This window comes from Ranitomeya imitator, chromosome 1, assembly GCF_032444005.1.
Source record: "Ranitomeya imitator isolate aRanImi1 chromosome 1, aRanImi1.pri, whole genome shotgun sequence".
NCBI classification, from domain to species: domain Eukaryota; kingdom Metazoa; phylum Chordata; class Amphibia; order Anura; family Dendrobatidae; genus Ranitomeya; species Ranitomeya imitator.
Genome location: NC_091282.1, coordinates 527,694,737 through 527,717,555, shown reverse-complemented (window position 1 = coordinate 527,717,555; position 22,819 = coordinate 527,694,737). Strand labels below are relative to the sequence as shown.

Here is a 22,819-nt window from a genome sequence, read left to right as displayed (position 1 = left end):
TCCATCTTCCGGAAAGAGGATGTTCTATCCAAATAAATCCTCACTGCCCTGACTAGGTCCAGCTTGTTCAACGATCGCTCCAGAGGATGAGTCGGAGCTGGACAAAAGGAAGGTAGAACGATGTCCTCGTTGAGGTGGAAGGTGGAAACCACCTTAGGAAGAAAAGAAGGTGGAGGTCGGAAGACCACCTTGTCCTGGTGAATGACCAAAAACGGAGGGCGGCAAGACAGTGCCGCCAGCTCGGAAACGCGGCGAATGGACGTGATGGCCACAAGAAAGGCCACCTTCCAAGATAAAACTGATAGAGGAATATCCCTAAGAGGTTCAAAGGGAGAAACCTTCAAAACGTCCAGTACCAGATTTAGGTCCCATGCCTCCACAGGGGCCCTGTACGGCGGGACGGCGTGGGCTACCCCCTGAAAGAAGGTCTTAATCTGTGGCCGAGAGGCCAAGGTCTTCTGAAAGAGGATGGAAAGCGCAGAGACCTGACCCTTCAGGGAACTAAGAGCCAGGCCCGAATCCAGTCCTGCCTGAAGGAAGGCCAAAAGAGAAGGCAGGGAAAAAACCATAGGCGGCACGCGGTTGGACTCGCACCAACGGAAGTAGGCCTTCCAGGTGCGGTAGTAGATCCTGGAAGACGAAGGCTTCCGAGCCTGAATCATGGTGTGAATCACCCGGTCCGAAAGGCCGGACGCTCTTAGAACCGCGGTCTCAACAGCCACGCCGTTAAACTGAGCGACCGAGAATTCGGGTGGCAGATCGGACCCTGGGACAGCAGATCGGGCCTGTCTGGAAGGCACCAGGGAGCGTCCGCGAGAAGGTTGACGAGCTCCGCGAACCAAGCTCTCCTGGGCCAATCCGGGGCGATCAGGATGACCGGCACCCCTTCCGCTTTGATCTTCTTCAACAGTTTGGGAAGTAATGGAAGGGGTGGGAACAGATAGGGCAGGTCGAACTGTGACCAAGGAATGGCCAGAGCATCGACGCCCACTGCGAGAGGATCGCGTGACCTGGAGACGAATTGTGGAACCTTCCTGTTGATCCGAGACGCCGTGAGATCCACATCCGGAGTTCCCCATCGAAGACAAATCTGATGGAAGACCTCCGGATGCAGGGACCATTCGGCGGCCCAGTTTTCTACGCCGGGGATATGCACCGCGGATATCACCGGAACCGTTGCCTCTGCCCAAAGGAGGATCTTGGACACCTCGGCAAGGGCCAAGGAGCTCCGAGTCCCCCCCTGATGGTTGACATATGCCACAGCCGTGGCATTGTCCGTCTGGATCCGGACTGGAAGGCCCCTGAGGATCCTTTCCCAATGGCGGAGGGACAGAAAGATGGCCCGAATTTCGAGGACGTTGATCGGCAGCGCGGACTCCTGCAGCGACCAACGGCCCTGAACCGTCAGGTGGCGAAAAACCGCACCCCAGCCGATCAGGCTGGCATCCGTTGTCACCACCTGCCAGTGAACCGGAAGGAAGGACCTGCCCTGGGAGATGAGAGGAGACGTCAGCCACCAGTTGAGAGACCGCTTGACCCGAAAGGAGAGTCTGATCGGCCGATCCAGGGAGAAGACCGACCTGTCCCACTGAGACAGAATGGCTTGCTGAAGGGGTCGAGAATGGAATTGGGCGAAGGGAATCGCTTCCAAGGTAGCTACCATCCTCCCCAGAACCTTCATGGCCGATCGGAGGGAGGGAGGCCGAGGACCCTGGAGCAAGAGAATGTCCCGACAAAGGGTGGATCTCTTGTCCTTGGGAAGGAAGACTCTGGACTGACGAGTGTCGAAGAGCATGCCCAGAAAGATGATGCGCTGAGAAGGAATAAGGCAGGACTTCTTCCGGTTGACCAGCCATCCGAAACGGGATAAGGTGTCGAGAACAATGGACAAGCTTTCGTGGGCCTGAGCAAAGGACGGAGCCTTGATGAGGATGTCGTCGAGGTATGGAAACAGAACCAAGCCTCTGACTCTCAAAATGGCCATCAGCGCCGCCATGATTTTCGTGAACACCCTTGGCGCGGTTGCGAGACCGAACGGCAGGGCGACGAACTGAAAATGATCTTGTTGCACTGCGAAGCGCAGGAAACTGTGATGTCCGGGAAATATTGGAACATGTAGGTAGGCGTCCTGGATATCTATAGAGCATAGAAATTCCTGAGCCTCCATGGAAGCAATTACTGAACGAAGGGATTCCATCCTGAAGTGTCTCAGGCGAACCCTCCTGTTCAACAATTTGAGGTCCAGAATGGGACGAACCTTGCCGTCTTTTCTCGGTACCACAAAGAGGTTCGAGTAGAAACCCGTGTACCGTTCCTTTTCTGGGACGGGAACGATTACCCCGGATTTGAGCAGAGAAGCGATGGCTGCGAAGAAGCCCGGAACCAAAGCGGGATCTTTTGGAGGACGAGATTGGACAGATCCGAAGACCGGAAGTAGGCCCCGGCCGAAGCCGGGGCTTAAATTAGGAACCGGCTGCCGGGAAACGAGCCGCGGCGCCGGTATAGAGCGCCGGAGCTATGCGCCGCGACGGGAGGCTGGCGGCACAGGCGCCGCAGCCTGCTAGGCTGCGCCGCTGAAGGGCGCCGCAGATCCACCTCCTGCGGCGCCGGAGCAATGCGCCACGACGGGAGGCTGGCGGCACAGGCGCCGCAGCCTGCTAGGCTGCGCCGCTGAAGGGCGCCGCAGATCCACCTCCTCCGGCGCCGGAGCAATGCGCTGCAGCGATAAGCAGCGCGATAGACTGCAGGGCTGCTGCGCTGAGGACTGTGCCCAGTGAAAAACCGCAGCGCTGATAGTGCGCCGCGGAAAGGAGCGAACAGCAGCCAAGAGCTGTCAAGAAAGAAGGTGCTGGTCACGGGTGAGAGCGCTGCGGCCAGAAAACAGGCGCCGCAGCCTGCTCAGAATGGGGAAAATGCTGGAGCTCCAGGATCACCGATAAAATATCGACCGCGCCGCAAGGTTACAGGCGATGACCGGGTAAGAGAGGGTCACCGTCTGGGAGCCCTTAACAAGAATCCCCCCCCTAACAAGGATCTGGGATGGGATAGGGGAAATACTCACCTAAAAAACATCCCACGCCGTACTAACCTTAAAAGAGGGTGAGACATCCAGGGCTGATGGACGTCCTCGTCTCCTCCAACCGACAGGCTCTGGTGGGCGAGTGGGTGGGGGACGGAGCCAGGACCGGACTTCTGAGCACGCTGGTGTGCCAGGATCTTGGTCCTGGTGAGGGATCTGTGAGGATACGGGGTGGCAGTACACACCGTACTCATAGTCCGCTTGTGGGAATACAGGTGTGACTGTTCACCCTGTATCCCTCCGAGGAAAACAAAGAAAACGACGCACATTGAGGTAGATAAGGGTCTAATGAAAGACCCGTGTCCACCTCCTACTGACACTAAGCTAAACTGAAGAGTATAATGCCAGTCGGTGGGGTGTACACTGCAGAGGAGGAGCTAACTTTTTTATTTGCATAGTGTCAGCCTCCTAGTGGCAGCAGCATACACCCATGGTTCCTGTGTCCCCCAATGAGAGGCGATAAAGAAAAACCTTTTTCAATTTAAATGTATTAACAATTATGCTATACTCAAAAGTTATGTGCCTTTGAGGTTTAACTTAGCTCCCCCTAGTGGCAATATTGCTGGCCGCTATGTCCGTCCTGTCTCCTACAGGCCGAGCATTCTCAATTCCCTCTTGCTATGAGGCAAGCTGCTGCTTCACTCGTCTAGTAACCTTGGATCCATCCACCTGAGCAGGCCGGATCTTTTCTGCCTGGCTGTCAGGAAGTCTGCTGCACTGGAAGCTGGAGCTTCTGAGGTGACTATGCACAGAGGGTCCCAGCTGATCACCAGGGGAAGAGCTTCTACAACACAGCTCTGCTTTATCCTCTGAATCCCTCATTATATAGAACTGCCAGCAATACAAAGAGATTCTATCAAAGGTAGAAAAACAAGGCATTTTATTAACACGTACATACAACAAGTCAAAGGGAACCTGTCACCTACTTTTTCCCCTATAAGCTGCGGCCACCGCCATCAGGGGCTTATCTACAGCATTCTATAATGCTATAGGTAAGCCCCCGATGTATCCTGAAAGGAGAAAAACAAGTTAGAGCAAAGTACTGCAGTGCGCAGGCAAAGGCCAGAAAGGTCCGGCACCTGCGCACTGCAGTGCTTTACTCTGCCCTCAACAGGGCAGACAAAGTACGCTTGAGCAGGAGCCATGGCAAGAAGACGAGAAGAGGACGTGATTGTATGAAGATGGGAGGCGCTGGACCGGACCGCGACGCCCATCGGACCGAACTGCACCGGGACCGCCCCTAGGTGCCCCTTGAGGAAGGTTCCATACCAAAACGCGCATCGGGGTGGACGGGTGTCCCTGCGTTCTGCCATCTGTAGTAGGTAATGTGCATTCATATACAGATGTTATTATTAGAATTTCCGGCACTATATTGATGGAATATATGAATTTGACTATTTATTGATTGGTTGTTCGGCTACTATAGCTATATGTGTCTGTGTCAGCTACCATATTGGCACGTTGCACTTTGGTTTTCGTGGATTACTTGTATGCAATTACCTCCTCCAGGGATACACCATACCTTGATGCTGATGACATCCTTTGTCATATTTTGGCCCCATTGTATCTGTCTGTTTGGTATACTCTGTTTTATTCTATATTTATGATAATAAAGTGTTAATATTGGATTTCATGACTGCTTTGTGGTTCTTGAGGTTTTTTCGTGGTAAGATTTGTAGTTATCCATATCTAGGTGGTGTTTGGGTAAGACTTTTAGATATATGCACATGTCTACTTTATCCTGTTACACTCTGGGTCCCCACCACCAATAATGTTCATCAAAATATTTCTTTACCCTGGGTGAGTATAATATAACCTGTTTTTCTTACCTTTCAGGATACATCGGGGGCTTATCTACAGCATTACAGAATGCTGTTAGATAAGCCCCTGATGCCGGTGGCCACAGCTCATATACGATTTTGGGGGTGACAGATTCCCTTTAAGCAGACAATGACCTGTCCTGACATCCGAACCCACACTTTCTAAACACCTGCCCAATATCCCCCTCATGACGGCTAGGAGGAGTAACAAAATCTTAGAGACACTCTCGTTCTGAGCCATTTTGTAAGCAAATCCAGAGATTTTTTTGGTGCAGAAAAACAAAAATGGAGTTTCTACCACTGTGGAGACTGCTTGCCGTGCAGAAATAGGATTTGGTCTACATCTTTCACCTCCTCCGATCAGAAGAGAAAATATAAGATCATAAACTACATTTCATGTAGTACTGACTTTGTCATATACTATGTAACGTGTACCTGTGATCTCATATACATCAGACTGACCTCATGCGAGTTGCTGATACGTGTCTGCGAGCACGTGAGAGATATCATAGCTGCATGGGATGTCCTGGATATAACACTGCTTAAAATGATTCCATGTCATTTCAGGCTGCACCACCACTGCAATTCCAAAGATTTAAAAAAAGTCAGGGGGATAAATAGAATACGCAGTGGAATTCGAGGTGGAGATATGAAACAAAAATGGGCTCGGTTAGGCTGGTTCCAGACATGCACATGGGAGTGCTGCAGATGGCAGCGTACTTCCTCCCTTCTTCCTCCCTGAAACCACGCCTATGCCTCCTTGCGTTCTGCGGTGCCCTGCATACCTATCATTAACATTGGGTACACAGGGACATATGCTGTATGCGGATGCCTCCGCATGCATCCTTTTGGTGCTGCGCTGAACGCAACATGTGTTGAAATATTTTACCTGACAAAATGAATTCTCTGTGATCCCCTGCTGTAATGTCAGTATTGTAGTTTGCTTCCTCCCCTTCCCAGGATCTGCGGTATGTTCTGTACACGGTCAGACAGACAATTTTTAAAATGAACTTTTGTTCGTGGGAAAACCCCGGTAATGCGACCTCTGCCTGTAGACACTTCCCACATCTGCCGTCGGGATCAGCCAAATGATTCACTGCACCTGTCCGGAATTCACGCAGTAAATCAGACAGCCGCCATCTTTGTGCAGACAGATAGCGGCAGTCACATTAAAACTGCGCATGCTCTCCTTCTGTACAAAGATGACGGTTGTCAGTGAATCATTCGACTGATCCTGGCGGCGGCATGTTCGCGACGGTGTTCCGCTGGTGGTACCGCGCAAGAGGCTACGTACGGCGTATACAGTGTGTGAGATACGTACGGCGTATATAGTGTGTGTGTGTGTTTTGCGTGCAGCATAAACAGTGTTTGTGTGTGGTGCAACGGTGTTCCGCCGGTGGTACCACGCAAGAGGCTGGTACCACTAGCAGTTTCCATATTGAGACTCCCATCACTTGGGTGTCCCAATAAGGCGGTCGGTGAACTTCCGCCTTTTGGAATGCTGGGATCCGGACACATCTGGATGGAACAGAATGTGAAGACATTACAAGATAAGTATATATTAAGATAATTTATACCTTGGACACCTTATATAATATCGGATTTTAGTTACCATAATCTGATATAGCATTCTGACTATATATGTTTATATATCTCGTATAGTATTGGCAATATCTTTTATGACATACCACATGTTGTAACAGTCAACCCTGACTACATTGCCAGGTCCATTTGTATATTATACTAGGACTGTTATACCCTATCATTACATAGGGATGCACACAGAACAAAATGATACTAACTTTAACTTTATTTGTTAACGCAGTCCACACTTCTATCCCTGCGCGTCCGGGGCGGTCTTTTTGCAATGTATTATGTGTGCTAGTTCTTGTGACAGCCCCCCCCCCCCCCCCTTCACCTGAGTTGTTTGCATTTTAACAAAACTTTTTGTAATTTTCTACTACTATGGACCCCAGTATCATTTTATTCTGTGTGCATCCCTCATATAGTATTACTATTAACATTCTTTCTTATAAAGCACTGGGTCTGTGTCTCTTCTTATATAGCATTGGGTATATTTTTTGAATGATGTAGGGTGAAGCCCTATACAGGAAATTAATTCTTCACCCATATCATGATATACTAAAAAGAGAGTAAATTATCAGCTCACCTTCTCAGTGGATGCCACGCAAGGAAACCTGCAGTGCCGCAGTTAGGAAACCATTTGTAGAAATAGAAAAATATCCAGCATGTTGAATAAAATTATTCATTGCATATGATTAAGGATTAAATTCCGAAACGCATATGCTAGATTTGCACATTTTTTTCTGGCCATGTATACTGGTGCGACTTTTTAATTCTTTAATGAAGAATTCAGAATTTAATTCAACCCTCTGGATATTTTTCTATTTTTACATATCATGATATAGTTAGGCATGAGGTCTACATTCCATGGACCTCATGCAGTATGGTGCCCATGCCATTCTATACATATTTACAGGTGCATCTCACAAAATTAGAATACCATTAAAAAGTTTATTTCAGTTCGTCAATACAAAAAGTAAAACTCATAGATAGAGTCATTACAACTAGAGTGATGTATTTCAGGTGTTTATTTCTGTTAATGTTGATGATTATGGCTTACAGCCAATGAAAATCCAAAAGTCATTATCTCAGTAAATTAAAATACTTTATAACACCAGCTTGAAAAAAAATGATTTTAACATACGAAATGTTGGCCTACTGAAATGTAAATGCACTCAATACTTGGTTTGGGCTCCTTTTGCATCAATTACTGCATCAATGCGGCGTGGCATGGAGGCGATCAGTCTGTGGCACTGCTGAGGTATTATGGAAGCCCAGGTTGCTTTGATAGCAGCCTTCAGCTCGTCTGCATTGTTGGGTCCGGTGTCTCATCTTCCTCTTGACACTACCCCATAGAAACTCTATGGGGTTAATGTCAGGCGAGTTTACAGGCCAATCAAGCACAGTGATACTGTTGTTTATAAACCAGGTACTGGTACTTTTGGCAGTGTGGACAGGTGCCAAGTACTGCTGGAGAATTAAATTTCCATCTCCAAAAAGCTTGTCGGCAGAGGGAAGCATGAAGTGCTATAAAATGTCCTGGTAGACGGCTGCCCTGACTTTGGTCTTGATAAAACACAGTGGACCTATACCAGCAGATGATATGGCTCCCCAAATCCTCACTGTTTTGGGGTTAGTAATCATTCATATTCTCTGAAAATGAGAACGTAAAAATTCTGCCGGGGTATGTAAACTTTTGAGCACAACTGTATTTAATGTCTGTTTATATCTAATTTTGCCTCTGACAAAACTAAGTGTACTACATGCCCACAGAGGCGCTGACTAGGCCTCAGGTGATTATGTCATAACATGCGCATTGAAGACATAGTGCACAGTAATGTCAGAGGTTTTTTCTCTGTCAGAGGCTGCGATGCTGAGTAAAACAAGCCAAAGAATTTGAACACGACTCGAGACACCAGAGTATATTATGGAACATGCAAATTGCATTGAATAACTTCGATATGAATCAATTTTTCCTGGCTAATTTGAACCTTAACAGATCATAATCTATAAAATAACCGGAGATGTGTCCTTCTGTCTGAAGCTTTGGCGCCTAAGCAGTGTGGCGCCAGAGTCAGCGCATGAGCATACCGCACTACAGTCCTATTTTATTGGCAAGGGAGGGGCCGCCCTGTTGGATGTGATCAGCTCTCTAGCACCAGCTTCAATGATGCTGAAGGCTGAAGTTGAGTGTTCCTCCCGCCCTCTGTACCCACAGCATGTCTTCTTTTATGGGGCTCAGAGGCCCCCCCCGGCCACCAAAGTGCCGCCCATTGCCTGATCTCGGCCATCTGAGTGAGGAGAGGAACACGATCATGGCAGTGATGAACCGACAGGAGGAGGAGAAGGAAGAGGCCATGCTTGAATTAGGAGATCACAATCATCCACTGCTGACTGCCCAGGGTTTATCATTTATTTGGGGTGCTATGATTAGGATGCCCAGGAATGGAGATGCTGTGTGCACCTTCATGCTGACATCTGTGGGAAGCTGTCATTTCCATCCAGAGGCATAGTTAGGGTTTTGCCTCCCTGTGTGCAGCATGAAACTCCCATTGCCTCCCCGCGTGCAACATGTCACCCCCATAGCCTCCCCATGTTCACCCCCAGAGCCTCCCCATGTTCACCCCCAGAGACTCCCCATGTTCACCCCCAGAGACCCAAGACTCCCCATGTTCACCCCCATAGAATCCCCGTGTTCACCCCCATAGAATCCCCATGTTCATACACATAAAAAAACACCACATACTCACCTCGGTCCCGTACCCAGGCGCCCTGCTTCCGCTTCTGTTGCCGATGAGCTGACTCTCTGGCGGTACACAGCTGACGCGGCGTCAGCTGTTTCCCACGCTGATTGGTGGTGGTGGAGGAAGTGGCCGGAGGCCCCTCCTTCACCAATGCTGACTGTGGGACACAGCGAGCGAGTGGGAGGGTACGGTGTAGACCTCAAGTTTTCAGCCCCACGGCTGTCTCGGTCTGCGGGCCAGACTGACACAGCCAGAGGGCCGGATGTGGCCCGCGGGCCGGACTTTGCCCAGGTCTGGTATAATGCATCCTTCCATAGGCTGACTCTATAGTATAATGCACCTCATAAAAACAATAAATAAGTTAAACTGAAAACCTCATGTTCAGTATATAAATTTTTGCCTAGCGGCTTTAGATCAACGTATGATTTTTGGAGGTGTGGTTCATGCTTTTTTTTTTTTAATAAATACTTACTTCTCCATCTGGTTCCTCCGCTGCTCCTAGTGCCGTACATCTCCGTACAGCGGGCGCCGAGTAGTGACGTCATCGCGACTTCCGTCAGCCTCGACATCAGACGCTGAGAGGGGGATGATGTGAGAGGGAGCGTAATGCTCCCACTCTCATCAATACGGTCATATGTATCGGCATCTAGCCGATACAGTTGAATTTGCGATGATGGGCGGGGTGCCCACTGCTGGCACCAGGCTCCCCAGCCTGCTCAGAAGCCCCATAGCAGCCGGGTGGCAGAGCAGGGAGATGGTGTCTCCCTGCTCTGCCACAGAGTGTAACTGTATCGGCGTGATGTCAATACAATGGCGCTGATAGTGCGTGCATAAACCCCAATCTCCAGCGCTATTTTATTGAGGACACAGTATATGCAAATAAACAGAGTGTCTTAAAAAAATGTCGCTAGAAATGTACCAATAAAAATGCTTACCATCCGGGAGTATATCGGGTTCAATAGATGGTACACATACTGTAAATAGATATATGTGTATGTAAGCACATGATAAAGAGTCAAGCCACAGTCACACTACTATTCTTACAAAAAAAAAAATGGCGATTCCTGTGAAGCTGGAATGTAGTAAGAGACTATTTCAACAGCGCAATGGGGAAGGTGACTAGATGCAGTGATGCGGCAGTTGAACCAATGAATAAGGAGTAGCTGCTGTCACATTCGCCTTTTTTAATTCCTCCCAAAAGCTCTCCTGTTTCATATGATGTGATGGGATAAAAGTGAACAAGAAATCATATAAAAAGGTATTTTTTAATCATGTTCTCTACTTTAAACATTTTTCTGTGAACATTTATACCTTTTTAGGAACTTTTATCAGCAATGTGTGTTGTGGCACAACCCCTTTAAATCACTTATTGCACTAGCACCAATATACTACTGCAAAAACATAGCTACAGCAGTCAATCACTAGTTACATCAATGGCACGACTATCTTCCAGATGGCGCTGCTGTAACCGATAACCATCCACAATGGTCACATGTCCATGCAAAGACGTCCTTGCCTGAGCATGAAGAGACCCATGGAGCAATCACGGTGTCGGAATAAGAGTGTCACGGGATTGGTAAGGCAAGTACGGTTTTCATTGTTAATAGAATGCAAGCCATTTTTATCTGAACAACGATGACATCGCAATATTAATCATTTCAATTCTGTAATACATAGCTATATAATTCTATTTTTTGTTTTCTTACACAACCAGTTCATCATATTCTTGTTGAAGCTTATTATTAAGAGTGGTCACAAACCAACTCACTTTGATTAGTGTACAATAATCAAATTATGAAAGTGCGTAAAAGTCCATACCTGGAGATACTGCATAGGCATCAAAATCCTTGATTCCCTCAGACTTTAGTAATTCCTCATCAATTAGAAAGTTTCCTGTATAATCCTTTGGCTTGGTCAAAATGGAGTATGCAGCATCAGCTATGATGTCAGTGGTCCTACATTGCTTTTCTATCCCAGATCCTCCCAGCATATTCATGGCAGCTGTATGTATAGCTGTGGAGCGTAAAAACAGCTCATTAGGCTAATATTCTAAACTTAACAAATTATGCGTGTATATACAGTAGTGTTCAAAATAATAGCAGTGCATTCAAAAACATGAGTTCATCACAAAATCTTTAGTAGTTTTTCTTTTCATACATTGGAAACATTGCACACTGTTTTCTCATTCAAAACATGAAAAATGTAAGAGAAATGTATATCATTTTTAACTACCTTACAGAAAATAACAAAAATCGAACATTGAGCTGCTCTAAAAATAGCAGTGTCTGCATTTGTCATTACAAATTCACAATATGTATTTTTTGACTATTTAGCATTCCTGTGAATCACTAACCTAATATTTATTTGCACATCCAGTTTGTAGAACTGCTTCTCATCTATATTGCGTAGAGTCAACCAACTTCTGGCATCTGTCACGGTTATTCCATCTGAGGATGCTTGGACTACATCCCACAATTTTATGGCATTTGTTGGCCTCGGAAACAACATAATTTATGTCACCCACAAGTGTTCTATCGGATTAAGGTCTGGAGATTGGGCTGGCCACTGCATAACCTCAATTTTGTTGGACTGGAGCCACGATTTTTCTTGTTTACTGGTGTGTTTAGGGTCGTTGTCTTGTTGAAACACCCATGTCAAGGGCATATCCTCTTCAGCGTAAGGCAACATGACCTCTTCAAGTATTTTAATATCTGCAAACTGGTCCATGATCCCTGGTATGCGGTAAATAGGTCCGACAGCATAGTAGGAGAAACATGCACATATCATAATTGCACCACCATGCTTCACTGTCTTCAGAGTGTACTGTGGCTTGAATGCAGAGTTTGGGGGTCGTCTGACAAACTGTCTGCGGCCCTTGAGACACAATAAGAGCAATTTTACTTTCATCAGTCCACAAAATGTTTCTCCACTTCTCTTTAGGCCGGTTGATGTGTCCTTTGGCAAATTGTTATCCGCTTCAGTACGTCTTTATTATTATAGAATGCTGTAGATAAGCCCCTGATGCCGGTGGCCTTATCTCATATACGATTTTTGGGGTGACAGATTCTCTTTAAGGTCTGAAACTTTGGTCAAAGTAATCTGAGCACAAAAACCTCCAAGGGTGCGCATATTTATACATTGGCCTAGTTTCCTTTTAGCAATTTTTAAAATGTAAAAAATAACAATATATTTATTTTATCCTAAAATATAAAAAAGTGTCATCTTTAACTTTAGCCCTTTTAGAGATCATTTCATCGGTGGCTCAGTGGTTAGCACTGCAACCTTGCAGCGCTGGAGTCCTGGGTTCAAATCCCACCAAGGACAACATCTACAAGGCGTTTGTATGTTTTCCCATTGTTTGCGTGGGTTTCCTCCGAGTTCTCCGGTTTCCTCCCACATTCCAAAGACATACTGATAGGAAATTTAGATTGTGAGCCCCCTCGGGGACAGGGATGATAATGCGTGCAAACTGTAATAAAGCGTTGCGGAATATGTTGGCGCTATATAAAAACAAAGATTATTATTATCTTCAACTTGCTTGACTTTTCACAACAACGGTCATTTTGAACAGGGGTGCCCAAATTTTTACTTGACACTGTACACACAAATCTTGGAGAACCAATTTCGTATCTGATAGAATCCTTCGGTCTCTTCCTGTTGTCCCATACAGACTCAGTAACGCTAAATCAGGGCTCTTTGGGGACCATATCCTCACTTCAGGAATACTCCAACACTGCAGGAAAATGAGGCCAATGCTGTATCTAATTTAGTGTCAGTGTACAAATTATGATGAGGGGAGTTGATGTTTAGGCCTGGCATTGAAAGGTTAAAAAAAAAAAATAATAATAATAACCTTTAGCAGTGTGTTCACTTAAGGGTGTTGGCTTCCACTTGCCGAGCAGAAATCAACATGCTATAGATTAAAAAAAATAAAATAAAAGCTGGAATGTACCCCGCATTTATTTCTTCCTGGAAATGTTATTTTTTTCAACTTCTTTGTTCCATAAATATGAATTTTATTAAGGCATTGCTATGGAAGCAATTATCTAATATAACCTGTACAAGAACATGAAGGGTATGTTCATACGATCTGTGTTTGTTCAGGCTTTGATGCAGGTGAATTTCTGAATGAATTCCGCACCTCCGCTCACTTGGGTTTTTTTATGCTTTTTTGTATGGATTTTTGTATATGGCAAAAATGCGTGCATTTTTGTAAAGTATAGATACATATGAGATACATAGTTATGGGTTAGCTAGATATTCGTGAGATTAATTGGTGCCTTGTGTACTTGTATTAACCTAAAGAATAAATAATTAAAAAAAAAAATGTGGCTTATACCCTCTTTTTGATAACCAGCTCAGGTAAAGCAGACAGCTGCAGGCTTACATTATGAGGCTAGGAAGGTCTGGGGTTATTTGGCCCTTCCCAGCCTAAAAATACCTGCACATCACATTAGATGCACCAATTCTGGCACTTTTCTCGGGTAATATTTATTTAGGTTGATGTCAGTTTTGTAGTGTCTCACGAGCGATGACATGAGTAACTCAGTAACGTCATTGCTCGTGAGACATGACCGGGAGTGACCTATGAAGCGCCGTTCTCATAACGACGCTCCGTAGGTTGCAGTACTGAATCGGTGGACATCATGGGAATGCTATAGATAAAGTAGGCGCTATGGGGATTCTTTTTTTTTTTTAAATAAATTGAGTGAGGGACTGTGTAGAATCTGCTGAGTTTTGGGGTGCCAGTTAATACTAATTAACAAGAACTACTGGATCTTTAAAAGGGGGTTTATTACAAACAAGGTTTACAATGACACACATAAGGGAAGTCTAACTAAGGGACAAAGGTACAATTAAAGGGAAGAGGTATTAGGAGAGGATAGAGGAAACTGGGATGTGGGAAAGAAAAAGAGCATACATACACAACAAACAATCATGCATTAGGTAAATACAATACACAGTCATCACAATGGGAAGACTACTCGTTTAATTGTTTGCAAACAATTACTTAAACCTTTAACTTTGAGCTCATTGTCTAAACCACGTGGATTTAAATTTGGCCTTATGAATGCATTCATATAGTTAGTTATTACAGAGAAATAACCTGTTTCATCTATGGATACAGTGCTGTATATGGCCTGTTGAACAAAACACACTGGTTAATCTCCTTGCTTTAATATCACATGATACATGGTCTCCAGTCTAAAAAGAAACAGACATAGTTAGAACACAAATTCAAACCATACACAAAACATAACTTTATCCTGTCCATTATCCATATGCTAATTGATTCACTTCTAACATGGCAGCCAAAGTCCCTCTATGTTCACCCAACCATATTGGCAAATGGTGCTGGGCAGTTTAGCAACAGCGGTAGGGCCATTTGTGACCAACTCCAAAATAACCAGAATGGTAGAGATACCCATGGATCGATCATAGGGATATTAGCACCTTCCTTTTGTTGTTTATTATATGACCTCTCCTGACGTTTTCCTGTCTTACTTTTGTCATTTGGGCTCCGCAATGTTTCTGGTTTTGGTGCATTTGTATCAGGGTCAGTTTCTATATTACCTATCTCCTCACATGTCTCTATGAACTCTGTGTTATAGGAGATACTTTCCTCTTCAGCCTCAACACTATCAATTTCTTGGTGCAACAAATGACTTTTTCTATCTGGGTACATGTTAGGTGTATTACAATAGCGTTTAATGTGTCCTGGTTGACCACATTTATAACAATACCTAACATATCCTCGCCTCCTGGGTCTGTATACAGCAGATACATTTTCTGACAGTTCATATTGCTCTTTAGACTCATTACACCAGTCCCTAAGTATATTCACAAAGTTTTCATAGGAGCTAGTATTCCTTAGAGTCATTCTTGTGGTGTAATCTACATTACAATGATTTGCCATTGAACATAGGAAATTAGCATCATCCTGAGACATTTCCAGACAGTTGTAAACAGTCCTATATAGGGACAGATAATTATTACAAAAGAGCAACGGATCATCATATCGCCTGAATCTTGTCATTGCTAGGGCATTTTCACCTCTAATGTCTCGTCCACCTATGATGCGTTGTAATTCCTTCCTTCTTATCTCTGCACCATTACAACTATCACCCATTTGTTCTGTTTTTAGTTGTCCTGCAATTGGCCCTGGAAGCCAAACTTGTAATAGAGACCAAGCATTTTTATTGTTCAGATTATACTGTTGGACAACATGTTCAAATCTATTGGACAGAATGACGGGAGAAATATGTGACTCAAATCTACCAAGAAGTTGACACAGATGGAGCTTCTCAGAAATAGTGAGCAATGGAGAATTATCAATCAATGGAGATCTATATCCGGCATCCATTCTACCCTCATTAGAAAGAATACATACATTGACTGTCTCAGTACTGCATTTCTTTGATGTAAGAGACTGTCTACATCGCTCTTTGCTGTGCAATTGACAATTAGCTTTATCCAGTTGACTCTACAGTGTTGCAATTAACTTCTCCATTTGACTATTTTTCAGTTCTAAAGAATAAACCTGAGCTGCATGTGAAGTGACACTCAGCCTACACTCCTTCAATTGTTCCTCCAACTGTCTATTTATCTTAGCTAATTCATTTACATCTGATTGCAAACCATGTATTTTACTAGTTGTATTGTCAGAAATTCCAATAACAGAATCACTAATTTTCTCTATGTCCTCTTTGACTTGTAGCCTTTGCATCAAATAATTTGCTTCTTTTAATTCAGCCAACTTTTTCATCTTCAGCAACACTGAAATTTCATTGCTTAACTTTTCCTTTTTCAAATTCTTGCTCAGCACTTTACTATTCAACTTATTATTAAAGATTTTACATTGGGCTATCAAGCCATTGTACTGGACTTCCAAAGATTTATCGACACTGACATGGTAGACAGCAGAGGCGTACTTCTTCACAAACGTTTCCACAAACTCCATTTTCAGCAACAAACTGCAAATACAATATTTTCTTTTAAATCAAGATCCAGACTCCTCGATTCTTTGGTTTCCACACTTTTTCCAAATGTGAAATAAAGCAGATTAATTTCTTGCGGATTCTCTGTGGAATTTAATCACAGTCCCGTCTGGGGGTGCCAAATGTAGAATCTGCTGAGTTTTGGGGTGCCAGTTAATATTAATTAACAAGAACGACTGGATCTTTAAAAGGGGGTTTATTACAAACAAGGTATTTACAATGACATACATAAGGGAAGTCTAACTAAGGGACAAAGGTACAAATAAAGGGAAGAGGTATTAGGAGAGGGTAGAGGAAACTGGGAGGTGGGAAAGGAAAAGATACATAACTGATCCTTACATATATATTAAACCAATGCACATCCACACCCACATACAAGCCATGACTCCACCCTTGCTTCCAGTATCTTCTGTGGCAAATGTCCAATCATCTTCTGGCAATGTGAACACTGTCGTTGGCTGCAGTAATCATCACCTTCCTGCAGATGGCATCCTTGTACTTGGGAAGAAAGTTCTTGTTTAGGACAGTTCAATCCCATTTGGGCTGGCTCCAACGTGTCCATTCAAAGAGTAATGGTTTATCACCCAAACACCACAGGCATTGTATATCAATATACATATCCATAGGCCGAAGACAGGATGTCTAGCTCAAGACCACTGGCTTATAATGGAAACCCACAGGAGTTGTGTTCATATGTAGATAATGATAGGTCACAAACAAGATAGAGGCTATTGATTCAAGATTTCCACAGTGTACACCTATATCCTCCATTAGGTTGGAGGGCCAATATTCATTTAGTATGTAGATGCACCTCTGCCTTATCACTAAACAAAGGACATCACACAAAAGAACACAGGCCTGACTGTCTAATAGGTTTACAGTCTTGTATCTGGTTTATCTCATCAACAGAGTCCAGGAGATATTCAGCACTCATAAGTTCTATATATCTCAGTGATTTCTATGATACGTGCATTGTCCATGTTGACTCCAACAGACTGTCTTGTTTTTATTTCTTTAACGCTCTCTTTTTGTGTCTTTCAGGTTTCCATTTATGGACTAATTCTGATTCAGTGGGTTATGTCGGATGTTCATTTTTTTACAATAAATTGGTAAACAAGGTATGGGGTGGAGTGTTTTTTTTCTTTTTTTTTTTTACTGGGGGTAATGGGGGTATTTGATAGACACCTCTCCATTACTAAGCCCTGGGCTTGATTGCAACTGACACTACAAAGCCAACATCAAAACCAAAGAATATTACCTTGACTGCCACCGCAACAGAGGATTCAGGAAAAGTCGGGCAGAGAGCCAGAATTGGAGTAGCTAATGTGATGTGCCAACTCTGGGGCAGCTGTGGGCTTGTATTTTTAGACTGGGAAGGGAGAAATAATCATGGCCCCTCTCAGTCTGATAAGCTTGCAGTTGTTTGCTTTACCTGTGCTGGTTATCAAAAATAAGGGGGACCTCACGTCTTTTTTTATTATTATTTATTTATAATATAGATGTGGTTTTTGAGTGCATTTGTGCTGCGCAATGCACTTTACAACACATGTCCTTTATATAACTGCAGATTTTCTGCATCTAATGCAAGTTTGTGGGGAAATTCCGCACAGGAGACTGAGCGTTACCATAAAAGAAATTGATGTGCTGTGGCTCGGAAACCTGCACCGCAGGTGAATTTACGCAGTGTATTAATCCCAGCCACTATGCTTGTACTTTTCATCGCAGCTTCTTGGACGCAGTGAAAATACGATGCGTCCAGAACCCTAGTATTTCTGATAGTGGACACACAGCCTAAAAGTAAAAGGCAAAATACCAAGTGTTATGAACAAGTGTTATCCTAAAGACAAAAAAGAGAAGGTAAAATTTTATTCTGTACATTAAACAGAAGTCCAAAGATACCGTAAATCAATCTGTTAAGTGATTTCATACATACATGGCCTCTAGTTTCAGAGAGGATAGAACAATCTAGTAATCTAGAATAACCACTATTACCAAAATAACCTTAGGTTTCTGAAATGTTATCCAATGTATGCATATTTATACATAAACTGTATCAAATGATGGCCAACCATCAAAAGAAACTTGTATCATGTTCAGCCTCGATGTTCTTACAGGAATCGAGATATGTTAGATGGAGGTGTCTCTAGAACTATGAAATGCCTATATTTAACCTTGGAAGACTCAATGCATCTTAATCCCTTTAAATTTCACACTGTATTATACTTCAGTTTCGTACATGACAGAAAGGAGTGTTACATAACAGACTGTTCTCTTCTAAATGCAGAATTTGATGGACATACTGGGACGCTGCCTTCATGTTATGACATTTAAATCTGGGTAATAATAGCAAGATGGATCTTCATCACATGGAGAGGCACTGTTCATTCCAGACACAGAAGCTGAATAGAATTAGTACAGAAACCATACATTTATGGTTAAATAATAAAAGAAACAGAGCATCATAGGGCAATGCCAGATGTTGTGACCAGGGTGCTGCGGCAGAGCAGCCAAGGCTCCACCAAGTTGTGGCAGGCCATTAGCCACACCACTGTGAAACAAAGCTGGTAGGCAACTGATAATCGCAGGGGGCAGGGCTTCAGTCACACTGCCAACGCACCGCCTGGCCCTACCCTCACACAGTAAAGGCCCCTTCACATTAAGCGACGCTGCAGCGATACCGACAACGATCCGGATCGCTGCAGCGTCGCTGTTTGGTCGCTGGAGAGCTGTCACACAGACCGCTCTCCAGCGACCAACGATCCCGAGGTCCCCGGTAACCAGGGTAAACATCGGGTAACTAAGCGCAGGGCCGCGCTTAGTAACCCGATGTTTACCCTGGTTACCATGCTAAAAGTAAAAAAAAACAAACACTACATACTTACCTACAGCCGTCTGTCCTCCAGCGCTGCGCTCTGCTTCTCTGCTCTCCTCCTGTACTGTCTGGGAGCCGGAAAGCAGAGCGGTGACGTCACCGCTCTGCTTTCCGGCTCACAGCCAGTACAGGAGGAGTGCAGAGCACAGCGCTGGAGGACAGACGGCTGTAGGTAAGTATCTAGTGTTTGTTTTTTTTTACTTTTAGCATGGTAGCCAGGGTAAACATCGGGTTACTAAGCGCGGCCCTGCGCTTAGTTACCCGATGTTTACCCTGGTTACCAGCGAAGACATCGCTGGATCGGTGTCACACACGCCGATCCAGCGATGTCTGCGGGAGATCCAGCGACGAAATAAAGTTCTGGACTTTATTCAGCGACCAACGATCTCCCAGCAGGGGCCTGATCGTTGGTCGCTGTCACACATAACGATTTCATTAACGATATCGTTGCTACGTCACAAATAGCAACGATATCGTTAACGATATCGTTATGTGTGAAGGTACCTTAAGATAATACATCTCACCTGTTTTTGGCCACAAAGCATTGACGGCAATTTCTCCTTTAAATTCTTCAGACATTCCAAGAACACACATGGACATTCCATACTTTGCCATAGTATATGCTGAAACACAGAAACCACATGTTCACATATAGAGCATATTAAGTATGACTTTCAGCATGCACTCAAGATTGCATTTCAGGTATACTGATAAAGTTTCTCTAGTGACTTATGACTTGTATACTGGCAGTCCTATAGACAATGAGTGGAGCAGTAGTGCATAGGTGTGGCCCCACTCCATTCAGAATATGCTCAGAATGCAATTCAGGGCTTGACTAGGTGTCTCCTGAACCAACAGCCTTAAAGGGAAGGTACCGCGTTTGTAGGTCATTAATAAATCACTGTAATGTAGCATAACATGCTGCTATAAGCAAGTTTGAAATGCATGTGAAACAGATTTCATGTGTTATATGAGTTTAAAGAATGCACTGGGGGCTGACATCTTGGTTTTGCAGCAGTAGCAGGGCTCTATCAGTGTCAGATTACGGCACCCCATGGACATAGGGTCAGCGCTGGTCTATTATCTCCTATCTGTAACATTGCAGCAGCATTAGCAGTGAGCTGGGCACGCCTCTGTGGGCTGCACAACTCACTGCTGTATGTGTGACTAGCTGCCATTTTATTATAGCCCAGTGCTCTCTATGGCAGGACAGAAGCAGCCCTCACTGCTCCTCCGTACTCCAGGCACACATCCTCTGCTCCTCACACACTGCCCTGTGTGCTTCTCCTGCTGTGTCTCCCCCCTCACACACAGTCCCTGTGATCTCCGGTAAGCTGCACTCACAGCCTGCAGAGAGGGAGGTGACACCTGGAGAGAGAGCAAGGCAGCTGACAGGACAGGGATTAAGGTGGGGGAATCGGGGATGGCAAGAATGTTGTTCACAAAAAATGCTGCTGAGTCCACTGTGTTCTGCTCCTCTATAAACAAGCTGTGCCTCTGATGCAGTAACTGCTGGTGATAGCAGGTCACAAGGCAGTCACACACAAAATGGTGCTGCCCTGTGATGCTGCTCTTCATTCTGCCCCAGGGATATTAGATCACCCAAAAGGGGAGGGAAATGGTGATGTCAGCAGTTACTGCCCCAATTTTGCTGCTGGTAAATCTTACTATAGCTGCTTGAGGTCTAAAACGGAAAATGCTCCCCCTAGTGGTAAATATGTATATTTGTAGAAAAAATATATAATATTTTTCATATAGAAATGTTTGCAAACAGTGCAAACATTGCATTAATACATTTTAATTACTATTTTAAGCTTAATTTCACAAAAAAACAAAATACAAGAAAACTGGTGGCACCTTCCCTTTAATTGCATACTTGAGGCTGTTAGTTAAAATCAGGAGACCCACAATCGGGATGGAAATTGCAGCCGTATAACATGGATGTGCAAATTCAACCTGATATGAAGGAAAATCCTCAGATCTTCTAAAGTGATGTATACAATTTCTTTCACTGCCACTTGTGTTTTCTCAGACCTGAGATGTCCTCTATTACTCTATGTGCTGGAATTTTTGGTAATAACTTCATTATATAATTTGACAAAATGACAATATAGATTATTACGTATGATCAATCATGGAACGCAAGGGAGGAATGTTTTATCTGTAGGCTTCTTGTAAGTGGCTATGACTTACCACAGTGATTTTTGAACCAGAGCGGGTTCAGGTTGAGTGGAGGGCTTAAAGTGAGGATATGTGCTACTTTGCTTTTCTTTAAGTAAGGGATGCAGACTTTTGATCTGAAAAACAAAAAAAAAGCGTACACATTTTGATAGGTAATACACAGAGGTATAGGATTTATTGCAGTGGTGCAGCTATACGATGCACAAACGATGTAAGTGAGCCTGGATTAGAAGATTATCACCCACTACTATCACCACTCATCTAGGAGTACTTAAGGCCCCTTCACATTTAGCGACGCTGCAGCGATACCGACAACGATCCGAATCGCTGCAGCGTCGCTGTTTGGTCGCTGGAGAGCTGTCACACAGACCGCTCTCCAGCGACCAACGATGCCGGTAACCAGGGTAAACATCGGGTAACTAAGCGCAGGGCCGCGCTTAGTAACCCGATGTTTACCCTGGTTACCATGCTAAAAGTAAAAAAAAACAAACACTAGATACTTACCTACAGCTGTCTGTCCTCCAGCGCTGCGCTCTGCTTCTCTGCTCTCCTCCTGTACTGTCTGGGAGCCGGAAAGCAGAGCGGTGACGTCACCGCTCTGCTTTCCGGCTCACAGACAGTACAGGAGGAGTGCAGAGCGCAGCGCTGGAGGACAGACAGCTGTAGGTAAGTATGTACTGTTTGTTTTTTTTTACTTTTAGCATGGTAACCAGGGTAAACATCGGGTTACTAAGCGCGGCCCTGCGCTTAGTTACCCGATGTTTACCCTGGTTACCAGTGAAGACATCGCTGGATCGGTGTCACACACGCCGATCCAGCGATGTCTCCAGGGAGTCCAGCGACGAAATAAAGTTCTGGACTTTATTCAGCGACCAACGATCTCCCAGCAGGGGCCTGATCGTTGGTCGCTGTCACACATAACGATTTCATTAACGATATCGTTGCTACGTCACAAATAGCAACGATATCGTTAACAATATCGTTATGTGTGAAGGTACCTTTAGTGGTAACTTTATTTAGGGGGGGTTAATCTGGGTGTCCTTCCCTTTGTAGATCCTAAATCTGTGGGTGTACCCTGAGATATTCTTGCACAGTTTGAACAGTTTTATTCCGTACCTGGACCTCTTACTGGGCAGGTATTGTCGGAATTTTAAGTGAAGTGAAGGAGACATTCATCATTAGCGATGTCCCTCTGGGGTGTGTACGCCTCAGCAAATTTTCTGCTGAAGTGTTCAACCACTGGCCAAATTTTATATAGATGATCAAAGTTTGGATCGTCTTGGGAAGGACACTGCGCATTATCACTATAATGCAAAAATTTTTGGAATCCTTCTCATCGTGCCCTTGTCATGGCCATGCGGAATACTGGTGCACTGTAGAGAATATCAGTACTCCAGTACTGACGAATCTGTTTTTTTTTATTATGCCCATATGCATCACAATTCCTCAAAATGTCATCTCTGCTGCATTTAAGGGGGTCCATCTGGCATATGAGGACGTGGGATTTTGGGTGAAAAATTGATGGGCATACAGGTTCGTCT

The 22,819-nt window shown here is 44.6% G+C and overlaps 2 protein-coding genes across 2 annotated transcripts in view; both read right to left on the bottom strand.

Annotated features, from left to right (window-relative positions):
- The window catches only part of HSDL2 (hydroxysteroid dehydrogenase like 2), a 130,234-nt gene that overhangs the window by 17,658 nt on the left and 89,757 nt on the right, over positions 1-22,819 (bottom strand). The window contains exons 6-8 of the mRNA XM_069767041.1: positions 21,291-21,394; positions 19,622-19,720; positions 11,046-11,240 (exon numbers count right to left, since the gene is read on the bottom strand). Coding sequence (XP_069623142.1) covers positions 11,046-11,240; positions 19,622-19,720; positions 21,291-21,394 — 398 coding nt within the window. The remainder of the gene's footprint in view (positions 1-11,045; positions 11,241-19,621; positions 19,721-21,290; positions 21,395-22,819) is intronic.
- Positions 14,432-15,696, bottom strand: LOC138677144 (posterior protein-like). The gene has a single exon (XM_069767052.1). The coding sequence runs from the start codon at positions 15,589-15,591 to the stop codon at positions 14,557-14,559; it is 1,035 nt and encodes a 344-aa protein (XP_069623153.1). The 5' UTR covers positions 15,592-15,696; the 3' UTR covers positions 14,432-14,556.